Below are 19,558 nucleotides of genomic sequence, written 5' to 3'. Positions count from 1 at the left end.
CTTTACTAGGAAATTCCTCCTACATCATCCACTGATTGACTGACATCTAATGCACTCTGAATGGGACTGAACTGCAATGCCAGGCACAGCCACTATACAATGTATGGCGCTGTTGCCCGGTAGAGACTGAAGTGACAGCAATGCTCACCTGCATTGAGGATAGCAACGAACAAATCTTGCGCAGCTTTTTCTTCTATACAAAAGTTGGGTAGCCGAGCAGAAACAGAATGGGCCCCAATAGAATCAATGGGGTCTGTTCAGGGCTTTTTGGTTCTGTTCTGAGACGAAGACATTCGGGCGCGGGGAATTCCCTTTTTCTGCTTCCTGAGCGGAGCACGAAAGCGGAATCCCCAATGCAGGTGTGAGACTGCCCTTAAACAAAGTCCTAGAAGTCCAAGTATATTTCTCTGCCGGGTCCATGTAGTACAGAGATGTGACCGTGCCAAACAGTAAACCGCGCCTGTGTTTCACTCCACTTTCACAGCCTAATGAGTTGTGGGCAGGGGCCTAACTATAGAGGATGCAGGGGATGCGATTGCACCAGGGCCCATGAGCCTTAGGGGGCCCATTAGGCCTCTCTTCTCCATACAGGGAGCCTAGTCCTATGAATAAAGCACTATAGTGAGGGGCACTGTTACAGATTTCGCATTGGGACCCAGGAGCTTCAATTTACGCCTCTGCTTGTGGGCAAACACCTCTACACACCAGATTCGGCTGCTAGTGCAGAAATGTGATATATGGTAATTTCATGCTAATTTAGGGAACACTAAGTATTTTTTTATTGTTAGCTGGCCACTAGGTGGCGACGTGCCATCAGCATCTGTGAATGACATTCATTGTTACTTTGGAAGAAACAGCTTCCATATAACTTTCACTCTTACAAGAGGTCATCAGACGCTCCACTGCTTTGATGGACGCCAGATGGTTTAAGAATGAAGACAGGGACTAATATCAGAAGTCTTCTAGATAATAGTCTAAGGACAAATTGAACATCAAAGCCCCTGCTGACCTCCCATCACACCGACCCAATGATAAGAATGTTCTGTCTACTGTCCGGCCCGCACATTATAGTCACTCCCATCAGCAACGACCTGCTAACATTACTGCACAGATGTAGCAGAGCCGAGTGTGGCACATTTCACATCTCTCGCATTTCAATACAAATTCAGCTCTGCTACATCCACACTTGGGTACAGATACAATAAAGACAAGAACACTACGAGCAGTCTACAATACAAACACAATGATGGAAGCCAGGGCAGTCCTTGAACAGCGCTACGGAGTATGTTGGCGCTATCACACTCAAAATACGTAATTGTACGGTATTCTTATGTGAGGTCCTTATTGGCGATCCTTAACATGAGGCAGTGCGCAATCCGCTTACAACATTAAGGGCAGACTCACACAGACATATGGCGTGCAAGATTTGCACACATAATATACAGAGAATAGAACGCCTTGATTTCAATGGCTTTGTTCATATTTCCGTATTTTGTGCGCGCATTTCAATTGCACGAAAAAATAGAACATTTTCTATATTTCTGCATATTTGCGCACCGAAGGTCCCCATAGAAGTCAATGGGAGATGTGCAAATGCGCGTGCAATACATAAGGAGATGCGTGCAACATTGCGTAAGATGAGCTTTAGTCCAAATACGCTCGGCGCAGCGCAGCATGATTGTGCATGAGTGATGTCCGAACAGCCAGGTAATCAGGGTTTTGCGCATGCCAGCGCTTATTACTGTACTTTTTGCGCACGCAGGGCCTGTTCACATGCGTGTAACACTCCCTTTCCATGAAATTGATTGGCTATTAAAGCCTAAATAACGTCCAGCTGTCACACGCTTCTTGCGTAATTTCGCTCCTTCCATACATTTCTATGACAGTTTCGCTGCGCAAAGTGCAGAAAAATAGAGCAGGTCCTATATTTTTTACGCCTCAATCTGCGCGCACAAAACGTGCTTATGAGAACGAACTCAATGAAATCTCTGTGTTTTCCGTGTGCAGATTTTGCGCGCACAAACACGCCCATCTAAAGTAGCCCTGATGGCGGCTTCGTTAGTGGTAACAGAATCGCTCTGTAATAATTTACTAGTTTTACCTGCAGTCCTATGTAAATCCCTGAAAATACTGCCAATAAAATAAACCAACTGTGCCAAGTGACTAACTCAACTCTGCTACATGTGGCAAACCTACACCTGCTACATCTGCAACTGTATCCAACTTGTAGGGACATTGTAAACTTCCAGCACATGAGCTCTCCATAGACTTCAGCAGCCGACGAAGGACATTCCTTACCTTGGATGATCAGCAGCAAAGAAATGTAATTTCTTCTGTCCATGGTAAAGCAGAGCCGAACCTGTTCCAGCACTTCTCCTGGTGGCAGCGGCCAAGTTACTCGTCCGCCTTCCTAAGGAGCTGGAGGTCTTATAGGCAAAAGGCAGCAATGAGTGGCTGGGGTGGAGCTAGAGATTTCACAATGGATCCACCAAGTCAGCAGTCAGCCTCCACAGCAGCGCTCCTGCAGTCAGGTTGGCACAGGAGTCGGTGTGTACCCACTCAGAAATGGTACTATCATGAGTCGTGCCAGGCCGGCCGGCATAGTGAATATTGTGCGCACGACGGTCACATTACACGTTATTCTGCGCTTCCTGCTCCTACAAGACAATGATATGTTCAGGTTCAGCTCTCGCTTTCTTCCAGACGTCTTCTGGTATCCTGTTAGGTTTCCTTTCCTTCCTTACCTCTCCAGGCGCATTGTAGTGTCCAGTCGTATCACAATGGCGCTTATTTATTTATACGCTGGTCTGAGGCCATATACACACAGGCAGCGTAATTACTGGGTATTTGTACAATGGGAATTGCGCGTGTGTATTTTTTGGCGCGCATGCCTTGTGTATTTGCACATGCAAGCATGCTCCCATTGTCGTCAATGGGCAATGAAGTTTAATTAACATGCTGCGTATTTTTTTTGTGTGAACGAAATGCGGGCGCAAACTACTTTCACGTAAACAAGCCCATTGACATCGATGGGTTCTATTCACTGCATACTTTGCACATGTAATACACTGCGCAAATGTATCTGTGTGAATAAGCCCTAAGTAAACTGTGTCTCGGAGAGACAAATGTATTAAGAGGGGCAGGCCAATTCTCATTTGGCGGTACCGCTGAGCGCCAATTGGAGACCTGCACCAGCCAGGAGCTGCTGGAGGTTCCTGATATAATGTATGCCAGTCGCCAGCGCAGCGATTACCAACCAGGCTGCCTTGGCACGCCAGGGCGCAGCGGGAACCCACCAGGACTGCTGCAACACTAACGGCCACTGAGTCAAAATGAAGGATTAATTAGCACTACAGGAAGAAGGACGAGAGAAAACGCCACAGGCAAGCTCCGCCCATGACTCAGTCACATGACCATGCCAGACAGCAGCGCTGCCACCAAGGGCCACGAAAAGCCGCTGCACAACACCGTGAAAATCGTGCAAGATTTGTGCGTTGTGAGACGCACAAATATGAACTCCATTATTTTGAATGGGGTCATACACATAAGCAATCTTTTTTACCGCATCGTGGCGCAGGAAAAAATTGCGTCATGTCCTATCTTTGGGCGCTCTTTCTAGGAACGCATCGTCCATTGTTTTTTTTTTAATGTTGCTGGCAAAGCATCAAACGGCGTGCGAGGCGCACCCAAAGGTTTCCGATTGAAAACAATGGGTTACACTCTGCGATCCTAAGCCCTGGGGGAATCGCACGTTGGCGAGCGCGATATCGGGCCAAGTTTCACGGCCCGATATCACACTTGTTTGTGTGAAATTAGCCCAAGGGCTCCTTCACATCAGCGTATTTGCCCATGTTTTTGCGTGCTTAAATATACAATATGCAGAAAATAGAACCCATTGGTTTCAATGGGTTAGTTCTCATTTCCTTCCTTTGCGCACACGTGAAAAAGAATGCAGTATGCTTTACTTTTGTGCGCACTTGCCGTTCATGGGGGGGTTCGCAAATAAGCACACAATACACAAGGAGATGCGCAAGTCAGCGGGAAAAAGAACACATCTGGAACTAAATTGGGGCATGGTCGTGTCCTGTGCGTGAAAAAACATGCATTGCGCGTGGAAAAACTACAGTAAAATACGCCAATACACATGCAAAAAGCTTAGTTCGTGGCACAAATCCATCGCGCTGAGGCGTGCACAACTGCTCATACGCCCGTGTGAAGGAGCCCTTAGGGTGTATACACGCAAATGATTTTCCTGTGCGAGTTCCGATTTATTGCGATATAAACGGAATTCGTAGAGGAAAGCAACCCTACTGATTTCAATGGGTTAATTCACATGAGCATTCATCACTCGCACTGTCGTACTATTGGCCGAATATCTCCAATGGGAGGAAAAGAAAACCGCATCCCACTCACATATAAGTGGAATTTTAATGTTACCTGGTCGAAGAACAAGAGATTTTTCGCTTCCCTAAAAAAAGCACGGACAGCGATATAATCGCAGAAAAGATTGCAGATTTACAAATGCAATATTGGATCAGGTTTCTCGGAGCGATATCACTGGTGTACATGCGGCCCAAACTGAAGCGCAAATCTTGCTTTTTGAGGAAAAGAGTCTGGAGCAAACACGTATATTGCGGTGGGGGAAGAGGCTTGGCCACATATACACCTGTATGGTGACAGGGAGGGGCGAGAGAAAACTTGGAAGGTTATTAAAGTTCCGGATGTTGTTAAACTGGTGGGGAGAGACGCTCCGACCTGTGTGAATTTAGAGCGGAAGTCTCTGCGCCAACCTGCCATGTAGTTGTCCAAATTTTGATTTTCATGAGATCTGCACCTGCAGTTACCAGCGCCGGCCACTACATAGAATGTCGTCACGGAAGCTTCCGCACTGACTTGAGATGAGCGAGCATACTCGCTAAGGGCAATTACTCGATCGAGCATTGTCCTTAGCGAGCATCTCTCCGCTCGGGAGCAAAGGTTCGGGTGCCGGCGCAGGTGAGAGGTGAGTTGAGGCCATGAGCAGATGGGAATGGGGGGGAGAGAGCGAGAGAGAGATCTCCCCTCTGTTCCTCCCAGCTCTCCCCCGCTGCTCCCTGCCCACCGCCGGCAGCCGAACCTTTTCTTCCGAGCGGGCAGGTACTCGCTAAGGGCAATGCTCGATCGAGCAATTGCCCTTAGCGAGTATGCTCGCTCATCTCTAGCACTGACCTTTGTTATTGTGGCGCTGACAGCATGCGCCCCCAGAGCTGATCAGTCGGGGTCATGACAGGTCATCAATAGTATTTGACTCAAAACCCCCTTTACGTTGTCAGAAGAAGCTTCTCTTAATAGATAAGCAATATGCAGTTATAAGAAACGTTAGACAACCTCACTGACTCTAAGAATATGCTTACCTCTAACATGAGTGGGGTATGCTAACAATCTGTTATAACTCATGAAGATCAGCAACAAGCTTCAACTGGAGAAAACATGGTAGTACCACTCAATGTTTAAAAATGGTGGTTGTCTGCACACAATCCAAAAGTAATGCAAGTGTTGTTCAGTAACTTGTCCGCAACTGGCAGATGGACATGTGCACCTCTGGTGTTGGCTTGGGCTTGCGTATTTTAACTGGCAGATCTGTGTTTTAGTCACTACTCATGTGCACACGTCGGGCCTTTTCCTGAGGACCTACCTCACTTACATATCTTTTGCATGTTCGGTCCCATAATGTAGGTGATGCGTCTTTGGACGTCTGTTGGCGGTTCCCTAATTCGCAGAGCTGCGGTAAGACGTGACTCCTTTGTAGCAGTCTCTCTAGCTGTAGTCCCTGCAGCCTTGTTCTCTCGGTTCTGCGGTGTTATGGATCTGCGCTTCTCAAACACAGGCTCCTTTCTTGTGCAACTGTCCCTCTCTAACAGGCACAGATTACCCAGGACACGTCCTCCATGGCTCCCCAAGCCAACTCCTTACTCTTTTGGCAGCTCTCTCGTCGGTCAATGCAGGCTCTCTATGATCTCAAGTCTTTCAGATCTCTCACCTGACTTCTGCAGCCAATGGGAAGTCACATACAATGCTCCATAAATACACAAACTGCAGTAGTGTATGATGGCCAGTAAAACTTAAATAGCGGCAGCTGTCTTCATTTCCCAGCACCGGATGCAGCTAAACTCCCTCCCCCTCCCTTTTTTTCAGCTCCCATAGAAGTCCATGGGGGCCTCCAGTGTATCTCAGCCAAAGATAGGACAAGACCTATCTTTTCATGTGCCATATAAAATTGGTTGCCGATTTCGGTTGCCAATGTCCTATTACTCCCAGCACGATTTTTTTATACAGCTAAAAATTGCCCGTCTGAGTGAATACATTGTAATCCAATGCTTTACGTGCCTAAATTAACATATATACGGTCATGTGAATAATGCCTCACTCACACAATTTTTAGCGGAGATTGGCCAAGTGTAAAAACGTATACAGTCGTGTGAACGAGACCTCACTGTGTGTGAAATGCCCAATGTTTTACGGTTATTAGTTTATTGAACACTGGTTATGAATTAGTTAATATTTAGTATTCACTTTTATGTTATACGCGCTTTAAGACCCAAGCAATGAAGAAATCTGCCCCCTTGTGATAGTTTCTGGGATAGCAGCAAATAAACGCTGGCCAGCTAGAGCGGGGACGTAATGGGGGGATTACGTAATTCCACCAAAATCATCAAAATAGTGCATGTGGCGCAAATCTGACAAGTAACTAGATGAATGAGACTTCTTTCTCTCCTCCTCCTCATGGCCGCTATACTTCCACACCAATATCTGCGTAGTTTCACAGTTTTTAAAAGTGACAAATGAGCCATATTTGGTAGACAAGATTAGCAGCCGTCCGTTGGTGTACAGGGAGTAAAAGGCCTCGTCATGTGCGTCAAATATTCCACGGCATATGCGCCATTTTCAAAAATCTAGTTCAGTTTGCGTCATTTGTGCATTACTGATAAAACTTCCCTCAGGCCGCCTTTAATTGGGTTAGTTTACATTTACTATTTTTGCGCATGCATTTCGTGTGCGCAGAAAAAAATGCAACAAGTTTTCCTTTTATGCGCATTTGCACACCAAAGGTGCCCATGGAAGTCTATGTGGGGTGCACAAATGCGCACGCAATACGCAACGGGAGTATGCAATGCACTGCACAATACAGCGGGAACAAGAAGATATCTGATACTAATTAGACTAAAGTTAAGGCGTGGGTGTGCTCGTGCGCAAAAACACACGTGAGCACAAAAAGTACAGTAAGGGCGGCTTCACACAGGCAGATTTATGTGCATATTTGTGTGCGCAAAATTTAGGTTCGTTCTCACTTCTCTTTTTTGTGCGCACAAGAAATTATTTTTGTGCACATTTGCGACCAAGTGTCCCCATAGAAGTCTATGAGAGGTGCAGAAATGGCGCATAGATGCGTAATATGTTGCGCAATTTAGTGAAAAGCGAACAAATCTGGACTTTATTAGGCTAAATAGCCATTTGAATTGGCGCGTGTTCGTCTGTTGCGCACAAATTAACATACCCGGCGTGCGCAAAAAGTACATTAAATTATGCCAATATATGTGTGCAAAAAAAAAACCTTAGTCATAGCGCAAATAGGCTGCACTGAGTTGTGCGCAAAAACGCATACGCCTGTGTGCAGGAGCCCTCATGGTAACTGAAGTTAGGTGCGATATTCCCCTCGGCTACACGACCTCGGCAGGTTTGCAGAGTCCTCTCACATGTCTTTCCCTGACCTCATCCTCGGTGATCAGTAGACCCTCACAAGGAGGGGACGTCGGCCTCCTAATGTCACAGTCATTGCTTTCGGAAGAACATTCCGGTCCCGTGAGTCTTCCCGTAACACACATGGGAATTTACATTTGTCGCTGCGGCCACTTCATGGGACGAGTGAGGAGAAACAGGAAATATCTACATCGTGAAACCCCTGAGTGGCGAATTTTCGGGACTCTTAATAGTAAATTGTATTTTGGAGGCTTAGGCCGGACTCACACGGACGTATGAAACTCACGCGGGTCCTTCCAAATGCGCATTAAAATAGAGCACGCTGCATCCTTTTCACGTACGCAAAAACAAAAGATAGGAATGAAGCCATTGAAATCAGTGGATTCTATTCTCTACGTATTACGTACGTGAGTCCAACCAAATAGCGCACACTACACGCAAAGACGTCTGTATGAGTCTGCTCTTAGGCCGGTAATACATGAGTGTATGCTGGTGCCCGCCCTGAGTGCGACCGGCTGTGGCAGACTGTTACAGTAGATGGTAAAAAGCCATTTTGCGTGGCTGCATTCATCTTCGGGGCTCACTATACTCTAAATAAATTTGGCACATCTTCATCAGCAAAATCTGCGATGGCTCCACAGCACAAAACTCATTGTGTGTAACCTACAGTAGAATATCTGCAGCATACATGCCACGGGTAAAGGGGCTGTACCAGAATTTGAAGTTATTCCCTATGCACAGGTTAGGGGATAACTTGCTGATCAGTGAGGGTCTCAAGACTGATCCCAAGAAAGGGGGTCCCCACTGATCAGCAACTAATCCCTATACTGTGGATAGGGGATAACTTTAAATTCTGGTACAATCACTTTAATGCATTTAATGCTCTCGCTCATGACCTGAAGGTTGCGGGTTCCATCCCCGCATGGGTCAGGTAGCCGGCTCAAGGTTGACTCAGCCTTCCATCCTTCCGAGGTCGGTAAAATAAGTACCCAGCGGGCTGGGTGGGGTAATAAATAAATTACCTGAAAGCGCCGCGGAATAACAAGATTTTATTTATTTATAAAGTAAGGTCACAAACACGAATGATTTCTCCATCTCATTTTCAGTCCCAAAATCAGACAGAAATAGACCCCATTAATTCGGTTGGGTGTATTCATGTTGGCTTTGCAGTATGTCCTGTATTTGTCTGATTTTTGGACAAGCGTAGTGCGTGCAAACATGCAGTGTCTCGCACATCATACAGCGCATGGACGGGGTGCCCATGCGCTGTGTGATACAAGTTGACAACCTCAGGCGTAATTTTTAAATCGTTCGTATGCATATAGCCTAAATATGAAGTTAAAAGAGAAGACCAGTTGCGTTACTGCCACCTAGTGACAAAGGACTAGAACTGACCTATCATAGTTTCACATAACATGTCCATCTATTACAGTCAATCTGTATTTATCTACTATAGAAATAATGATTATATTCTCTGTATCTCAGCCACTGGCGCATGTAGAGTTAATCTCATAGGAAGTCAATATAGTCGAAACCTTTACCGCACTTTACTACAGAAAAGGTCAAAAAATCCTTTCTCTGTCGTTGGGGCAAAACCAAACTACTAACAGATTTGTGTATAGAAGTGGAATCTGCGCAGAGCAGCGTTCACAGATCCAGGACTTAACATCTGCCGGACGGCCCAGAAGGATGAGTATGCGATACATTATGCATATGGAAGTGCCTCATTAAAAATTAACACTTTCTAGGAATTGACAGAAAATGTTTCATTTGTTCAATTAGTTATCATATGGCTGCTCAGAAGATCGAGAAATATTGCCAATTTGCAAATATTAAAGGCAGAGTGATACGAGGTTCTTACAAGGCTGCTGCCTTTATGTTAGTTTTTTGTGTTGGCAGCAATTCCTGGGTATCTCCTATAAAGTGCTTTTGGCAGCGATTAATCCCACATTGCAGTTTCCAGTTTCCAGTGTCCTGAAATCAGTATTAGGAAGGTGTAGGGGGTCTCTAGCAGCAACTTAGATCCTTAGAATGAATCTTGTTGCACATATGATCATTTTAAGGCCTCATACTCCACACCAGTGCCAGTCTTGGGTTAGATGGCACCCTGTGCAGAGGTTCCTATTTGGTGCCCTTTCCCACGTCAAAAAAAAATAAAAATATATATATATATATATATATATATATATATATATATATATATATATATATATATATATATATTAATGATAGGCTGCCTGCATGTATTCAGCTTGTGCAGAAAGCAGCAAGATATCAACATATCCAAACCAGAACAGCTCAATGAATAAATCCAGCACCAGAGCTTGAGCGGATGCAAAGGCGGGCAACAAAAGTAATAAACGGAATGGGCGGGCTACAATACCCAGAGAGGTTATCAAAATTGGGGTTATTTAGTATAGAAAACAGACGTCTGAGGGGCGACCTAATAACTATGTATAAATATATCAGGGGACAATACAGAGATCTCTCCCATCATCTGTTTATACCCAGGACTGTAACAAGGGGGTGCCCTCTATGTCTAGAGGAAAGAAGGTTTCTACACCGACATAGAAAAGGGTTCTTTACTGTAAGAGCAGTGAGACTACGGAACTCTTTATAATAAATAAATGCAAATTGAGATTAATATGTATCGAAAGTCTACGGCCAGTAATTAAATCCTACCTATCCTGCCTCTAGCGCCCATCCGCAATCCCTATGGGGGAAATAACAAGGGCCAAAAGGATCTGTTCTAATGAACGAGACTTTATATTTCATAGTAAGGATATTTGTAATAGACTTCAGCAATGAGGATATAGCAGAAATATTCTCAAGAAAGCGATTAAAAAAGTGGAGAATAAATGCATATTTCAGTTAGCGGATTTAGTCATTTGTTTAACCCCTTAACGACCGGGCCATAGCCTTTTTACGTCCTCCCGAAGTGGGCTTTATTCTCTGAGGACGTAAAAACATGCGTCCTTCAGAGAATAAAGCCCCTCGGGCTGTGGACGTGACAGCTCCATGCTGTCGGTGTCCGCAGATAGCCGACAGCATGGAGCTGTCATCCCGGGCTGCGGGGACCCCCCCACCCCAGCATTGCGATCGGCGCTATCCAATGGTGCGAACGAGAGAGGAGATGAAACTTTTTACCGGAGGTCTCCGTATTTGCACCCCGACGCGATCCTCATCCGTGAACTTACCCGGATTCTGCACATGCGACCGCCGGCAAAACACCGGACACATGCGCAGGAGTCGGGGAGCCCAGGAAACTTAAAATCTCCTTGCTCCCAGCGACCAACGATCGCCGAGAGCCTGGAGCAGTGACCGGTGGCCTGATTGAGCGGTCCCCAGTCACGTGATAAAAAGGTAGCAATCTACCTTAGGTCAGTCTCACATGACCGGATAGGAATTACGGATTCCGCATGCGTCTGATCCGCAGTAATACGCAGATGAATCGCATTGGATTACACAATTCCACTCACATTAGCGGGTTGGAATTGTGTAATCCACTCGCAGAAAAGAGAACGCAGCAGGTTCTATTTTACCGTGGATATCCGCAACATAGAGCCCATTGTGCTCCATGGTCGCGGATATACCCGCTGCCCATACGCAACTACATTGTGTACGGGCTGCGGGTACCCGGGTCATCGCTAAGCGACGGTGCGGGAAATACAAACAAAAAAAAGGTACTGTGCATGACCGCCTGTGTGAGTAGGCAGTTATGTGCAGTACATTACGTGGCCGTACGCAGGGTCACAGCCGGGCTCACAGATGAGATCCACTGCAGGCCTCCGCAAGCGGATTCCACCTACGGCTGCGTGAGCCCGGCGCTATTCAGACTGCTACCTGTGATACGTATTTTACAAGAAGCCCCGGGAACGCTCGCCTTCCTGCAGTTCCAGGAGCAGCTTGTTGAGCGCCTTCTATGTGAGACCGCCGCACCTCATCAAGCTTACAGAGACTCACGGAACGCCACTTTTTACACCCCATACCCGCTACTGAGGTCAAGAAATGACCCCCAAAAAGCATGAGAGGAGGGGGGATACCGGTTTTATTGCCCCATGGGCCCATTCCAACCAGCCTCCGTAATTACCCCTGTCTTCGGAAATTCCACACAGTTCACATTATTACTTTTATCTAAGATTTGCGAACGCCAAAAAGGGCGCGGAGGGGGGGGGGGATTTTAGGGAGTCAATTTTTATTCCGTACAAATAAGCAATGGGGCCTGGGATTTATTCAGTTGTGCCCTGAAATCCAACGGGTGTTCCCTCCTTTATAGGCCTTGCCATGGGTCCTGTAAGTAAATTAGGGCCACAATGGGTATGTTTCTGAACTCGGGACAAACGGGGGTATCCATTTTGGGGTGAATGTCTTCATTCCTATGTATGCTGTACAAAAAAACTGTTTTTAAATTGAAAAAATTGCCAAAAAAATTGAAAATTGTAACTTTTTCCTTCTGCTTTGCTTAGATTCATTAAAATACTGTGGGGTCAAAATACGCAATACACCTAGATGAATCTGTTAAGGGGTCTAGTTTTCAAAATGGGGTCATTTGGGGGGGTTCTTTATAGTTTTGGCCGCTCAATGGCTCAATAAGTGGGCAATGGGGCCTGGAATTTATTCAGTTGTACCCTGAAATCCGACGAGTATTCCTTTCATTGTAGGCCTAGCCATGTGTCCTGTAAGTAGATTAGGGCCACAATGGGTATGTTTCTGAACACGGGACAAACAGGGGTATCCGTTTTGGGGTGAAAGTCGTCATTTATACATGTGCTGTACAAAAAAAACTGTTTTTAAATTGACGCAATAGCCCAAAAAATGAAAATCGTAATTTTTTCTTACTGCTTTGCTTAGATCTATTCAAAAATAATTGTAGGGTTAAAATACACAGTACACCCCTAGATAAATTCGTTAAGGGGTCTAGTTTTCAAAATGGCGTAATTTGTGGGGGTTCTCCATTGTTTTGGGCGCTCAAGAACTCTACAAGTGGGCAATGGGGCCTAAAAGGACTTCAAGCAAAATCTATGTTCTGAAAGCCACTGATTACTCCTTTCATTTTGCGCCCCGTTGTGCATGCGGACATGAGATTAGGGCCACAATGGGTATATTTCTGAAAACAGCACAAATAGGGGTATCCATTTTGGGGTGCAAGTCTTCCTTCATATGTGTGCTGTACAAAAAAAGCTGTTTTTAAAATGACAGAATTGCCAAAAAAATGAAAATCCTAATTTTTTCCTTTTGCTTGGCTTAAATTCATTCAAAAACTGTGGGGTCAAAATATGCAGTACACCCCTAGATAAATTCCTTAAGGGGTCTAGTTTTCAAAATGGGGTCATTTGTGGGTGTTTTCTATGGTTTTGGGCGCTCAAGAACTCTACATGTGTGCTATGGGGTCTAAAAGGACTTCAAGCAAAATTTCTGTTCTGAAAGACACTGACTACTCCTTTCGTTTTGGGCCCCGTTGTGGACTCAGATATAATATTAGGGCCACAATGGGTATATTTCTGAACACGGGAGAAACAGGGGTATCCATTTTGGGGTGTAAATCCTCATTTTCATGTAAACTATAGGAAAAAAATATGTCTTTGAAATGATAGATTTGCAAAAATATGAAATTTTACTTTTTCTCCTCTAAATTGAATTAATTCTTGAAAAAAAAATGTGGGGTCAAAATACTCAGAACACCCCTCAGTGAATACACTAAGGGCGCCCACCCACTGGCGTTTTTTTTTCCCTGCGAAATTCGCAGCATTTTTTTTCTGCAGGGGTCTATGGGACTTGTAATGTTAAAATCGCGATCGCGCAAAATCGCAAAAAAAAAACGCCAGTGGGTGGGCGCCCTTAGGGTGTAGTTTTTGAAATGGGGTCATTTGTGGGGGTATCTATTATTCTGACACTCATGAGCCTTTCCAATCTTGGCTTGGTGTAGGAAAACAAAGTGTTCCTCAAAATGCTAAAAAGTAATGTTAAATTTGTACGTCTCCTAAATGGTTAAAAAAAAAAACGAAAGTTTTTCCAATGTGCGCCCAAAATAAAGTAAACGGGTGGAAATATAAATCTTGGCAAAAGTTTCTATATTATGTTTGCACATATTTAAGATTTTGCAGTTGGAAATGTGAAAAAATGACGATTTTTTCAAAATTTTCCCAATTTTGGCGCTTTTAATAAATAAACACAAATTCTATCGGTCTATTTTTTCCGCCTAAATGAAGTACAACATGTGGCGAAAAAACAATGTCAGAATCGCTTGGATATGCAAAACCTTTCTGGTGTTTTTCCATGTTAAAGTGACACATGTCAGATTTGCAAAATTTGGCCTGGTCATTAAAGCGCAAACAGGCTTGGTCACTAAGGGGTTAACTGAAGTTCCTGCTAGACTAAGCAACTTCAGAGGAGACTCCTCTTTTCAAACAGCATCTTTGGAGCTATTTACCCCCGGCCCAGGGTAATTCATTTATTGACTGATAATTCCATATTGTGTGCACAATATTAAAGGGGTTGTCCCGCGCCGAAACGGGTTTTTTTTTTTTTCAACCCCCCCCCCCCGTTCGGCGCGAGACAACCCCGATGCAGGGGTTAAAAAAGAACACCGGACAGCGCTTACCTGAATCCCCGCGCTCCCGTGACTTCTTACTTACCTGCTGAAGATGGCCGCCGGCATCTTCTCCCTCGGTGGACCGCAGGGCTTCTGTGCGGTCCATTGCCGATTCCAGCCTCCTGATTGGCTGGAATCGGCACGTGACGGGGCGGAGCTACACGGAGCTACACGGAGCCCCATTGAGAAACGAAGAAGACCCGGACTGCGCAAGCGCGTCTAATTTGGCCATTAGACGGCGAAAATTAGACGGCAACCATGGAGACGAGGACGCCAGCAACGGAACAGGTAAGTGAATAACTTTTGATAACTTCTGTATGGCTCATAATTAATGCACAATGTACATTACAAAGTGCATTAATATGGCCATACAGAAGTGTATAACCCCACTTGCTTTCGCGGGACAACCCCTTTAAGGACACCCTATTCATAGGGTAGGGACCGAGTTATAGCATTGATCTACTGTTAGTAAACTGTTTGCATTCTATCCCGCTTATACATCATTTCCATATTATTCTTTATCGTACATTCATACAAAAGCATTGTTTGTTTAACTGAACTGCTGTAAGGCCTCTCCAAAACTGGCGTCATATTCCACACTTGTTACATTAATACAATGTAACAGCCTGACTCACTGATGTGGGAGGAAGAATCCCTGTTTTCCCACAATCTACTGCATCTTCATGGCCCATATTACTATCTTTTGGGGCACAGTGCACTTCTCTACCGTGCAATCCTCAGTGGTCTTCCTGATCAAACAGTAGGGAGACTCCCTCCCCTCCTGCTCGCTCACGCTCCACTCTTCTCTGGCCAGTCAGGGGAGAGATTGATCCCCTCTTCTCCTGCAGGTTCTGCTATGCACCAATGAGTCTATGGACTTCTTGTCAGTGTTGCCCAGTAACTGCCACTCCCCAGCCAGAAATATGAGCTCAAGCTCCCATGACACCTGTGGGAGATAGTCATCCTCTACTACTGTCCTACCACTTGGAGCAGGCTCACTATCTACTGTAGAAGTCACTGCAACAGGCCAGTCTGGCGTGCAACCCCAGTAGGGATATGCGAGCTATCCAACAGCTATACATCCGAACTCCCAGGATGGTGTTACCCAGAAGAAGGTGATGAGCTAGCTGCATCACTACTCATATCATCCTGGGGCCAACACTTACAAGTGGACTGGAGAAGCTTGGCCGCTGAATAGTTGGCAGTGGGTTGGAGGCCAGGAGACAGGAGTTATGATGCAGGGCCTGAGGAAGGTTGTCTGGTGTGCTTGGATGAGCAGATAGTGAGTTACCACAAGTGACCACTACGGTAGGTAGTCTGGGCTGAGGGAAGTCTGGCTGTGGAAAGAGTAGCTTGTGACATTCTTTGCACTGTGCCCCTGAGGCCATATAGGCTGAGTGCATTTTCTGCTTAATTAACATATGAGTACATGCAATCAGAGACATAACTTGATATCATGTATTTGTGGTCCTTAGATGAACTCTTCTTCTCCATTTAAGTCTGGACTTTTATCAATCTACATTCTTAAAGCCTTTCAGCAAAACAATGTCTGATCTAATTGCTTATAAAACATCTACATACAAATCTAATGCATAGGAGAAGCTCTCCGCAGGATGTGGAGTCCTACAGACAACTCAATCATGTCAGGCGTGCCGAGAGACTATGATGTATAATTGGGTTGGACAGAAGCATTTCTGCATGGACATCAGTCAGCGGATGTTCTGCTTTTATAAGATAATGGAATTTTTTCTTGCTCCTGCTTTAGGGTGCGTTCACATGGGCAAGTGCGATCCGAAAAATATGGTCCAACATTCCGCTTGTAATATTGTGATTCTGGATGCGAGCACGATGCATTTTTGCTTAAAAAGAATTCTTGCCTTGAATCGTTTTCTGCAGTTTACAAACTTGTGAAAAAATTGCAAATGCTTTTGATAGTTTTCAATAATAAAAGTTGGATTGCACTCACATGGTATGCCAGGGCAATGGGATTTTTTTTTCTGGCGAGGAATTGCCCAAAAATAGGACCTGCAGCATTTTTTTTCAATCTTGCAGCATCGCTGCGTGAGAAAAATCACCCGTGTGAATAAACAGATTGAAATCAATGTGTTATTATCCCGCTATTGGACAGAACTCGCACATGAAAATCGCCCGATATCGCGCTTGCTAAGATGCGATTTTCACAGTCATGCAAAACACTTTTGATTAAAAATCGCATTGCTTCTGTGAAATTGCGATCTTCAAAAGTGCGATAGGATTGCAAGTGTTTCCTACTGATTTCAATGGGACACATCACATCTCACTCGCATGCCCATCACACGGCGTACAAGCGTCATGCGATATCTTTTAAGGTCCCTTTGAAAACTATTTTTCCTTTTGTGGCAAAGTCCCCACAGAGTTGTAAAGGATTCATTGCTTTCTATTGATAGCAGTGACTGGAGCTCCCTCTGATGGCTAACTGTAATAATGCAGTCTGAGTTTGTCAATTGGCTTAGGTAAGGTATAAGGGGGCTTCCAGGCCCACTGTCAGCTCCGCCACTGATTTCAGTGAGAGCTGCGCCTGCAATTACAAGTGGTGGCCAGTTCACAGGGGTTTAAGCAGTGGCTTCTGCTCCGACCTTGGGGCTTCCCGGCTTTCACAACGAGCACTGCCTGGAAAACCCCTTTAATATTTGGGACCTACATTTGGGACTAGTGGATATGCCATAAATTGTGGATGTGCCATGAATACCAGGGATGGGAATACCCCTTAAGGACATGGCATATTTTGGGCATTAGGGCTTCTGCACACTTGCGTTTTTCTTGTGCGTTTTTTTCACGTGATTGTCAATGGGACTTTCTAATGTTAAAAATGCATCGCAAGTTCATGCTTTGCAATTTTTGTGTGTTGCGTTCTTAACATTACAAAGTCCCATTGACAATCGCATGAAAAAAGCGTGAAAGAAAAACGCAAGTGTGCAGGACCCCCAAGGACACAATGATTATTGGGGGATTTTTTATCTCCACTTTTCAAAAGCCTAATTTTTTTTATTTTTGTGTTGACACTGTCGTATAAGGGCTTGTACGGAATCCTCCCTAGCCAGCCAGAAGGTATCTGCCCTAAATCGCAAAAGGAGGCGGGGCCAAAATGGAGCTCCATAGTAACTTTCCCCCAGCTTAACTATTAAACCCCTGCGGTGCTAAGGTCCCTGCAGCTATACGCCTATTGGACTACAAATTGTAATGACTAGATGATTGGGTCTCCAGAACAGCAGGGCTTGTGTTCCTAATATACAGTGGTTAGTGTTGCACCTTGCAAAAGGGGTCCAAGAACAACTAGGGCATTGTAAACCAAGTCACGGGCACCCAAGACTCATTGATGCATGTGAGTAATGAAAGCTGTCCATCTGGTCCAATTCCACAGAAGGGCAATTGTAGTACAGATTGCTGAAAAAGTTCCTGCTGGCTGTGATAGAAAGGGGTCAGAATACACCGGACATCACAGCTTGCTGTATATGGGGCGGTGTAGTTGTAGACCAGTCAAAGAGCTCGTGCTGAGCCCTGTCCACCACTAAAAGTGCCAACAATGGGAAAGTGAGCATCAGAAGTAGACCGAAGGAGGTCTGATCTAATGCATTATGTTCTCCGTTACATCATATGGACAACAGGGTGGTTGAGCATCATTTAATTGGGGAAGACATGTCACCAGAAAGGCTAGCCAGCTGAGGCAGTGTGATGTTCTGGACAATAATCTGCAGGGAAACCTTGAATCCTGACAGTGATGTGGATATTACTATGCCAAGCACCACCTACCTAAACATTGCACTAAGTACCCCCTTCATGGTATTCCCTAATGGTTGTGGCAGCTTTCAGTAGAACAAGGCACCCCGCCACACTGCAGGAAATGTTCAGGAATGGTCTGAGGAACATGACAAAGAGTTCAAGGTGATGACTTGGCTCCAAATTTCCCAGAACTTAGTCAAATCCAGCATCTATGGGATTTGCTAGAAATACAAGTCAGATCCATGGAGGCCGCATCTCACCAGTTACAGGACTTAAAGAATCTGATGCTAGCATTTCGGTGCCAGATACCACAGGAACCCTTCGGAGGTCTTGTGGAGCCCACGTTCCAATGGGTCAGAACTGTTTAGGTGGCACAAGAGGAATCCAGACAATTTTTGGCAAGTGGTTATAATATTGCAGCTGATTGGTGTATTCTGAGCTTTAGTAGATAAAACGGACATAAAAGTAATGAAAGGACATGTAAGTTAAGAGTGAAAAAAATTCTTTATTCTACTTTTACAATAATATTTTCACATTACTGAGTGGTTTTCAGTAGATACAATATCACCACAGGGGAAAAATTACTGTGCAGACCAGTAGGGGGTGCAAAATAAAATATTATAATTAACATTATAGAGCATTAAGTGATATCCTTAAACTAGATTTTCAGACAATATGTACATTTTATTATTCATGTGACCTATAGGGCGCGCTCACACATTGCGGAAATATTGCGGTTTTGCCATAGTAAAAACTCTGCAGAAAAACTTCAGCAGAGACATTTGCTATTAAAATGAGTGGGGTTAATGTAAATGCTGTTCCCACATAGAGGACAAAACTGCTGAACTGTAAGTCTTATCTGTGGTTCCATTGTGGAAATTTTGCAACAAATGTGCATCATTTCTGCAGTGTGTGAACGCACCAATAAACAGCATTTTACAGTTAAAGTGACCCTCATGTTTTGGGTCAAAATTCAGTCCTGGGGCCAGAGAGGGAGGTTGGTATATTACTTGCAGGCCCACAGTTCTGCTAGTCCCGGTCCTGTTTTCAGTCATCCAAGATGGCTGGTGCAATCTTCAGACTACATAGTCTCCACAGTGCATTGGTAGTATTAGACTACTAATGCACTATGTATGTTTTCTGATTGGCCAGAACTGCACATGTGATCAGTGCTGGCCAATCAGAGAGCAGTGTACAGTGTGTGGTAGCTAGTGGGAAAATTGCAGAGGCCTTCTTGGACAGACAAAAATGGGACTCAGAGCCGGTGGATAGGTGGGACAGTAGAGAAGAGCAACTGCAGGTTATATACCCTCTCCCCTTCCAATATGGAATAGAATTTTTACCCGAAACCAGAGGGTCACTTTAAAGGGGTTGTACCACAAAAAGAACTTATCCCCTACTCACAGGATAAGGGATAGGTATTTGATCTATGATGCTCTAACAATTGGGACCAACCTTCAATCATGAAAA

General features: G+C 44.9%; 1 protein-coding gene across 1 annotated transcript in view; it reads right to left on the bottom strand.

Moving 5' to 3' along the window:
• The window catches only part of ITGA2 (integrin subunit alpha 2), a 125,151-nt gene extending 122,700 nt beyond the window's left edge, over positions 1–2,451 (bottom strand). Inside the window, exon 1 of the mRNA XM_066602727.1 lies at positions 2,299–2,451. Within this exon, the coding sequence (XP_066458824.1) occupies positions 2,299–2,341 (43 nt within the window). The 5' untranslated portion in view covers positions 2,342–2,451. The remainder of the gene's footprint in view (positions 1–2,298) is intronic.
• Between the last annotated feature and the right edge of the window lie 17,107 nt (positions 2,452–19,558).

Source organism: Eleutherodactylus coqui, chromosome 5, assembly GCF_035609145.1.
Source record: "Eleutherodactylus coqui strain aEleCoq1 chromosome 5, aEleCoq1.hap1, whole genome shotgun sequence".
Taxonomy (NCBI): Eukaryota; Metazoa; Chordata; class Amphibia; order Anura; family Eleutherodactylidae; genus Eleutherodactylus; species Eleutherodactylus coqui.
Note: the sequence above shows the minus strand (reverse complement) of the source record. Positions and strands in the feature narration are given on the sequence as shown.